The sequence below is a fragment of the Octopus bimaculoides genome, chromosome 24, assembly GCF_001194135.2.
Source record: "Octopus bimaculoides isolate UCB-OBI-ISO-001 chromosome 24, ASM119413v2, whole genome shotgun sequence".
NCBI lineage: Eukaryota > Metazoa > Mollusca > Cephalopoda > Octopoda > Octopodidae > Octopus > Octopus bimaculoides.
Window position 1 is genome coordinate 31,543,322 of NC_069004.1, and position 8,713 is coordinate 31,552,034.

At 41.0% G+C, this 8,713-nt stretch overlaps 1 protein-coding gene across 1 annotated transcript in view; it reads right to left on the reverse strand.

Annotated features, from left to right (window-relative positions):
• Positions 1–8,713, reverse strand: part of LOC106878040 (RNA helicase aquarius) — a 38,917-nt gene that overhangs the window by 12,337 nt on the left and 17,867 nt on the right. Inside the window, exons 18-28 of the mRNA XM_014927129.2 lie at positions 8,681–8,713; positions 8,067–8,166; positions 7,373–7,540; positions 7,137–7,243; positions 6,018–6,187; positions 5,055–5,189; positions 4,201–4,335; positions 3,810–3,990; positions 2,713–2,822; positions 1,260–1,395; positions 415–468 (exon numbers count right to left, since the gene is read on the reverse strand). The exon at positions 8,681–8,713 is cut by the window's right edge and continues 64 nt beyond it. Of these exons, the coding sequence (XP_014782615.1) occupies positions 415–468; positions 1,260–1,395; positions 2,713–2,822; positions 3,810–3,990; positions 4,201–4,335; positions 5,055–5,189; positions 6,018–6,187; positions 7,137–7,243; positions 7,373–7,540; positions 8,067–8,166; positions 8,681–8,713 (1,329 nt within the window). The remainder of the gene's footprint in view (positions 1–414; positions 469–1,259; positions 1,396–2,712; positions 2,823–3,809; positions 3,991–4,200; positions 4,336–5,054; positions 5,190–6,017; positions 6,188–7,136; positions 7,244–7,372; positions 7,541–8,066; positions 8,167–8,680) is intronic.

Here is an 8,713-nt window from a genome sequence, read left to right on the forward strand (position 1 = left end):
TATATATATATATATATATATATATATATATATATATATATATTCATTTATATATACAGTTATATAATAATTTCCAAATACAATTTAATAAGAATTTCTCAGTTTTCTTTTTATGAAAAAATACCCCAAAATTATGTGGGCATCATATTATATAATCTTGTAAAGCCACAATTAAATGTCACAGAAATAATACAACAAATACTAAAAGAACAGTCATTTGACCATAGAACTGACCTGGTACTAAACTATAACAGCAGTAGCAGCAGCAGAAGCAATTCTGTCACATTTAGATAACCAGCTTTTGACCAAAGGTCAGTTCATTTAGGACTGACCTGGTACTAAACAGCAACAACAAAATATGTCAGAGGGAAAGGAAAAAAATAAAATAAATAAAACAAGTGGAAGACAACCAACCTTTGATTCTGCATTTGTGATTTTACTTTCAAATTCTTCCCATCGTGCCAAAACCTGAAGAATTTAGGAAAGAGGGAATGGTTATTGGTTGGAGAAAATACGACAAGGGTTTTGTGTATGACATGACAAATATAAGTGTGTGTGTGTGTGTGTGTGTGTGTGTGTATATATATATATATCATCATCGTCGTTTAATGTCCGCTTTCCATGCTGGCATGGGTTGGCCGGTTTGACTGAGGATTGGCGAGCCAGAAGGCTGTACCAGGCTCCAATCTGATCTGGCAAAGTTTCTACAGCTAGATGCCCTTCCTAACACCAACCACTTCAAGAGTGTAGTGGGTGCTTTTATGGGCCACCGGCATGGGAGCCAGCCAGGTAACTCTGTCGTTGGCCATGCTCAAATGGTGCTTTCTACGAGCCACTGCCACGGGTTCCAGTCAGGCGGCACTGGTATCGGTCATGACTACAATTTCACTCAGTTCAACAGGTCTTCACAAACTATAAATAAGAGCTAAAAATCCTTAGAGACGAAAATGTGCTTTGTTGCAGCTCTAAGGGTTTTTAACTCTTATTTCTAGCAATGCAGGTGCTGCCACCCAGCCCCCTCAGTCACAGCTAGTGACAACTGAATTTTTCTTTTCTGGTTTTATATTGCATATAGCTGCCTTCATTGTTTTATACATATATACGTGTGTGTGTGTGTGTGTGTGTATTCCTGTAAGTGTGTATGTGTGCACACACATTTACATGGAAACAATTACAGTAAAAGAAAGTTTAAAATGTAACCCATATTTTAAAAAATGCTGGTAATGAACACACATTACTAAGGTCAAAGTTCAACTCACCTGGTACAGGTAAAAATATCCAGCTGTTTCACAGGTGTATGACATATCACACTGGACATTTAAACTCTCCTGCAGTCGTGCCACTTCATCAAGCAGCTCCAGTCGCTGCGCGAGGACGTAATTAACACGGCCATACCTGTCGGATTTAACAACACATGTTAACACCATATTTGTATTGATACCTGTGTAAATTGACCATGTTCAGCTTAAATATCCCACCTGTTTTATGCTCAAGCCAACTAAACCTTGCCTCTCACACTGACCCTACAATGTCATTCTAAAAATAAACACTATGAGATAATGCTTGATTAATTACCGTGCAAATAATGCTTGATTAATTACCGTGCAAATAAATAAGCATTACATTTAACGAAATATTCTAAATGTTAATGGGTTACCGAACGATATTAATTACATTATATGTAATTATATATTCTTTTATTTGGTTCAGTCATTTGACTATGGCCATGCTGGAGCGCCGCCTTTAGTCAAACAAATCGACCCCAGGACTCATTCTTTGCAAGTCTAGTACTTTTTCTATTGCTCTCTGTTGCCATGGTATCAGCAGTGTTGTGGTTGCAGTTGTTTAACCAGCCATACTCGGCCAAAATATTCTGTCTGTTCTATATTCAACTGGTCAGCTCTGGCCTCTTACACCTATCCTATGTCATTCCAAAAATAAACAAACAACACATACTCTTTTACTTGTTTCAGTCTTTTGACTGTGGCCATGCTGGAGCACCGCCTTTTAGTCGAGCAAATCGACCCCAGGACTTATTCTTTAGAAGCCTAGTACTTATTCTATCGATCTCTTTTGCCGAACCGCTAAGTTACGGGGACATAAACACACCAGCATCGGTTGTCAAGCGATGTTGGGGGGACAAACACACACATACAAACATACACACACACATACATATATATATACATATATACGACGGGCTTCTTTCAGTTTCCGTCTACCAAATCCACTCACAAGGCTTTGGTCGGCCCGAGGCTATAGTAGAAGACACTTGCCCAAGATGCCGTGCAGTGGGACTGAACCCGGGACCATGTGGTTGGTAAGCTAGCTACTTACCACACAGCCACTCCTACGCCTATCATCAAAATTTCAAAACTATGAGATAATGCATGATTAATTTAAAACAATAAACATTACATTTGGCAGAATAATCTGAATGCTAAAAGGGTTAATGTCCGTTTTCCATGCTGGTATGGGTTTAATTCCAGCCGCTTTACAGCGGTGGTGATGGCAACGGCCATGACGATGATGATCCAGCCATAGAAACTATGCAAAAGCTGACAACACAGCTTGCTGGATCCACTCAAACTGTCCGGCCCATGCCAGTACGGAAAGGTGGACATTAACACAACGATGACAATGGCAAAGACGCCGACGGCAACAAGACTTACAAATACCAACAACAACAATGAACATATATTGGAGTCAGACCTGCTGTAATCTTTCTCAGTCTCCAGTGCCTCTTCTCCGTGACCCAGTCGAAGCAAATGGCGCTCGTCTATGTCCAATGCAATGATTTTCTCAAAAAGCTGATTGAGGGCCTACAAGAGAAAAAAACAGTAACAAACACATTGTGCTATTCCAAACGTATTGTATGTCATATGCAGCGGGTGGTGGTCAAGGGTGGGGGAAGATGGGTTGTGGAGAGGTTTTGCATGGGGGAGGAACAGATTGTGGTGGTGGTGGGGACACGGCCATGAAGGACATACCTGTATGTACGGATGGCCTCAATTTTACTTAGCTGGGTGTGTCTTCACAAGCGCAGCAAATCACCAGATGTCTCGGCCCCTTGTCATCTCGGTCAGTGAGGCTCAACATCTGAAAATCCTTTGTCATCCCTGCACCCTACATCTTCCAGGGTCTACCTCTTCTACAGATTCCCTTCACAGTTAGAGATCAGCACTTCTTTACGCAGCTGCCCTCATCCATACGCATCACATGACCACACCAGTGCAGTCTTCTCTCTTGCACACTACATCTGATGCCTCTTATACCCAAGTTTTCTCTCAAACTATTTACACTCTGCCGTACATGCACAATGACAATGCACATCCAGCAAAACATGCTGGCTTCATTTCTTTCAAGCCTACGCATGTCCTCTGCAGTCAATAGTCCATGTTTTGTTGCCATGTAGCATAGCTGTCTTTATACACAATCTGCCTTTCACTCTGAGGGTGAGTTCTATTCTGTGAGATGTCTGGCCATGAGGGAATATTCCATTGCTTGGAAACTGGTGCGGGTTAGTGACAGGAAGGGCATCCAACTGTAAAAAAGTCTACCTCAATAAACTCCATGCAGCTCAAGCAAGTATGGAGAAAGTGGATGCTAAAATGATGATGACGATGTTGATGATGACAACGATGATGACGATAGTGATGGTGAAGACGGCAATGGTGATGATGATAATGGCGATGATGATGGTGATGACGATGATGGTGATGATGATGATGGTGATGATGATGATGGTGATGATGATGAAATATATACACACACAAGACAACAAGGTAACAAGACGTCCCTCTACTCACCTGGTTAGAATGAGTCACTATGAGTGTTCGCTGATCCGGAAAGTTGTGGTAAAGATTGGAAATGATCTGGACAGCCACATCTGTTTTACCAGTCCCTGGAGGTCCGACCACCATTGTTAAACCTGGTTGCATTCCGGCTCGGATAGCCTCGATTTGCGTTGGTGTGAACGGCACAGTGTTCCTACGAGAACATAAATCACACACACATAATATATACAAGACAGAGATACTCAACCAGGGTTCGTATGACCCTTGTGAGGATGCCATTTAGGATTTTGTGGTTAAATTTTATCTGCAATAAATTGCTTATAAGTCTACAATACACAAAATATTTTAACGTTGTTTTATACAATTCCTAATAATGATGGGTGGATAAATTACAAGTTGTTACCTTTTCGGCTGACTGTAAGTGTAAGGGCCTCGATTTGGGATGATATGAGCTTCAGCGTTGACAGTGGATTTGGGGCCAGTTTTCTCTTCATTTGTGCTTCTCTCCAATGAAGAACTATCAGCCATCATGGTGAGTCTGTGGAGCATTGGCAAGAAAACAGACAAGACGTGGTATAAGCAATAGGTGACACACAGACAGACAAGGAAATATGTTATAGATTTAAAAACATGTATAATACAGGTGTGTACAGACAAATGTTGCAGGTGAGCAGGTATATTATTTCTTGTACACTTTCTGTTAAGTGCTTTCAGTCTTTAGACTGTGGCCATGCTGGGGCACCACAATGAAGGTTTTTTTTTTTTTTTAGTCGAATAAAATCAACCCCAGTACCTTTTTTTTCCATTGAAGCCTGGTACTTATTCTAATGCTTTTAGCTGAACTGGTGAGTCACTGGTGGTGAGGGACAAACACAAAGACATACATACACACACACACACACACACACATATATATACTGTTGTGTCTGGGGAGAGTCATTCTCTTTTAATGCTTTATAATTTAACACACTCACCAGTAAAATTTCCACTTATCTCTTTGAGATTTCAACGATGTGAATGTTTATTTTTAGAATGACATTGTAGGGTAAGTGTAAGAGGTCAGACCTGGCCAGTCTGAACATAAAACAGGCAGAATATTTGGACAGGATGTGGTCAGTTTAAATGCTAAAAGGTTAAACCTAAACAAACAAACCAATGTAAAGAGGCCTGTATATATTTAAAGGGGCATCTCTCACCCACTCAAGGACCAGCCTGATTATGGGGGTTTTCTAAAAATAGAGACAAAGTCAACAATACCTGAATGGTGGTTGAGGTTCAACCCCTTGCTTCTGGGGTTCAATAATCACTTCGGAATCAGGAAAACTCTCTTTCAGGTGGGGAGAACTGAGAAATGTGTCGTTCCAGTCCAGTGTTGGGATTTGGTTGGGCATCCTGGAGATGGGGGTGGTGGTGGTGGTGGTGAGAGGAGCAGAAGGAAAGAAAAAGATAAAAATATATGTAATTATTAGAATCAACAGGTTTTATTTATATCACGTAAAAGCACCCACTACATTCTCGGAGTGGTTGGCGTTAGGAAGGGCATCCAGCTGTAGAAACTCTGCCAAATCAGATTGGAGCCTGGCGCAGTCATCTGGTTCATCAGTCCTCAGTCAAATCGTCCAACCCATGCTAGCATGGAAAGCGGACGTTAAACGATGATGATGATGATGATGATATCAACATCGTCATCATTTTAAAATCAACTATTCTATGCTTGCCTGTGTTGGATGGAATTGGTCGAGGCTGATTTTTTTTAACAGCTGAATGCCCTTCCTGTTGCCAACCCTCACTTGTTTCTAAGCGGGGGTAATATCTCCCCACCCCCATGGCTGGGTGGTGAAGTAATTATCCCATGATGTCAAGACAAAGAGACACACACACATAAGCATACACTAAAACACACAACAGGATTCTTCTAGTTTCGATCAACTAAATCCCCTCAGAAGACTTTTGGTTGGCTCAGGGCCATAGCAGAAGACACTTGCCCAAATTGTCACACAGTGCGACTGGACCCAAATCCATCCTCATCCATGCGCATCACATGACCATACCAGTGCAGTCCCCTCTCTACATCTCATGCCTGCCTCATATACCCAATTTTTTTCTCAAATCCGTTACGCTCTGTCCTCCATGCACACTGACATTACCCATCTAGCAGAGCATGCCCGAGGGTTACATACAAATGGTGATAAAGGTTGGCAGGGAGGGGGGGGCACTTACTTAGAATAGTGAGCAGCATCAGGGCTTCCGTAACCCAGAATCAAGTCATGCAACCAATTCGGTACCACACAGTCTGTGTTCATCAAATCACGAATTGTCTCCAAAACAGCCTTGAAGTTGTTTTCTTTGGGTTTTCTTCTCATGATTACATTGAAGGTTTCGTACACATCCTAACAAGACAAAATCATAATTATTAGAAGTTATCATTATTGAGTGAGAGAGCAGTGCATGCCAACAAAGTGACACTGGGGTAAGATATACAAAGCCCAGTATACCCATCATGACCACCCGTCTGATAAGGGTACACCAGGCGCATGTATCACAACCATATGTGCGCAGTATGGTAATCTCATATCAAGATAAACAACCCAGTTAGAATTTTCTTCAGGCTGAGTAGCCCATCTTGTTCAAAAGGTCCCTGAATAAGGACGCTATGTGTGTGTATGTATGTATGCCAAATTAGATTGGAGCCTGGTGTTGCCATCCGGTTTCACCAGTCCTCAGTCAAATCGTCCAACCCATGCTAGCATGGAAAGCGGACGTTAAACGATGATGATGATGATGATGAAATATGTATGTGTGTGTGTGTGTGTGTGTGTGTGTGTGTATAAGTATGTATGAGGGGGTGCTTCAAAGTTCCTGGTTTTGAGTAAAAGAAAATACAGGAGGATCAGTTAATTATGACTTTATCCAACATATTTCCCCTCTCATATTTGCATTTATTGCAGTGGTCTTTCCGTTTTTCTAAGCCCTGTAAAAGAACTTGGAGGCTTGGGCCTTCAACCAGGCCTTTCACGACACCCTTAAAGCCAGGAACTTTTCAACACCCCTCGTGTATATATACATATACATACACAAACACACACACACGTATATACAATAGGCTTCCTCACAGTTTTTCTCTGCCATATCCACTCACATGGCATTGGTCAGCCCAGGGCTATAGTAAAAGACACTTGCCCAAGGTGCCATGCAGTGGGACAGGACCCAAAATCACATGGTTCAAAAGCAAGCTTGCTTCTTAGTCACACACCATGCCCGCTATGGCTAACTACATTAAGTACATTAGCACTAACTTAATTAGATGTAATATTTTTGTAATCAAGTAAGTTTAATTACCTCGGCCCCTTTCAGAGTTTTTGCCATATCCTGTTGGTATTGGTTGGGGTCAAGCCACACACGTAAGGTTCTTGTGTCTCCATGGAGATCAGGTTTGGGTTCAGGACCTAAGAAATTAGATAATAATAATAATGATGATGATGATGATGATAATAATAATAATAATAATGATTCTTTCTAATTTTTGGTGCAGACACAAAAAGATCTTGATTGTGTGGTGATAGGTTGTTCCTTACCTTCTTCAATAACTTTGCCGTTGTCATCAAGAAGACCCTCAATTTCACAGCCTCTAACGTAAGTCAGTCCAACCTGTGGACTGAAAGGTTTCTCAGAGTTGTAAGGTGTCCCAATAGGGGATGTTGGTTTCACCGTGATGAGGAAAGCCACATCATGTTTCCGTAGAGCTGAAAATTAACAACAACAACAACAATAATTATAATAATAAGTTAAAGAAGTGATTTTAAATTCTCAATCGCAGGATAATGCTAATGATACAGCCTGAACAGGATAAACTACCCCTATTTTGCAGAAAAAAGTGTAGGTGGTTAGCTATGAGACTCGAACTCACACCTCCGTGATTACGCGTCGCGGTGCTCTGACCGAATGAGCTAAACTCCCCCACTACAGGTTCCTCTGCAAATTTAAGATGCATAGAAATCTTGCTTTGTGAGACGCTATCATATGTTAAATTCAAATTACGATGAACGTAAACAAACAAACGAAGGTTGCTTTTAGAAGCGTTGAGATGTCTTAGAAAGTTAAAGAAGTGATTTTAAATTCTCAATCGCAGGATAATGCTAATAATATAGCCTGAACATTGCTTTCTTTAGTTTTGGGCCAAAGGAGCTAGCTTAAAAGTCCACATGGCGTGTGGCTTTTGGGCTAGTTTAAATTAAAAGTAATTAAAAGAAAAATTAATTAGTCTCGTACCTTCCCATTCAGATTTTATTTCCGGTCTGACACTTAGGTTGACGGTGATGTCGGCACGGACCTGAGATGGATGATATTCTCCGATGCGAGGTTTGGCAACCTGGGAGGAAGAATTCACAAGTAAATAAAAGACAAAAACCAAAGAAAAAAAATGAAATAAAATAAGAAAAACAAAGGGAAATACACAAGAGAAGGACGAGTATGGTTGCGTGGTTTGGAGTTCAATCCCAGGGCACAGCAACGTGGCTGTCTTCTACTATAGCCCTGTGCCAACCTATGCCTTATGAATGCATTTGGTAGATGGAAAATGAAAGAAGCCCAATATCATCATCAGCATCATCACTATTAATAATGATAGTGATGATGATGATGATAATAATGGTGATGGTGGTTGTTATGTCATAGGTTTGAATATCTCATCACCAATAATGATATGACGACGATGTGCAACGGGGGTGGGTAGGAATAGTAGTACCCCAAATAAAAATTTGGATATGGTTATCTAGAATAACCTTTCACAGAGTTAATACGTTCACACAGAGCGTATTCCATACTATGCCAAACATACAAACTAATACAGTAATCCAATACAAATGACCGACCCTGTCAACCACCAACAGTTCACACAGCTTTTGGCCACGGGGGGG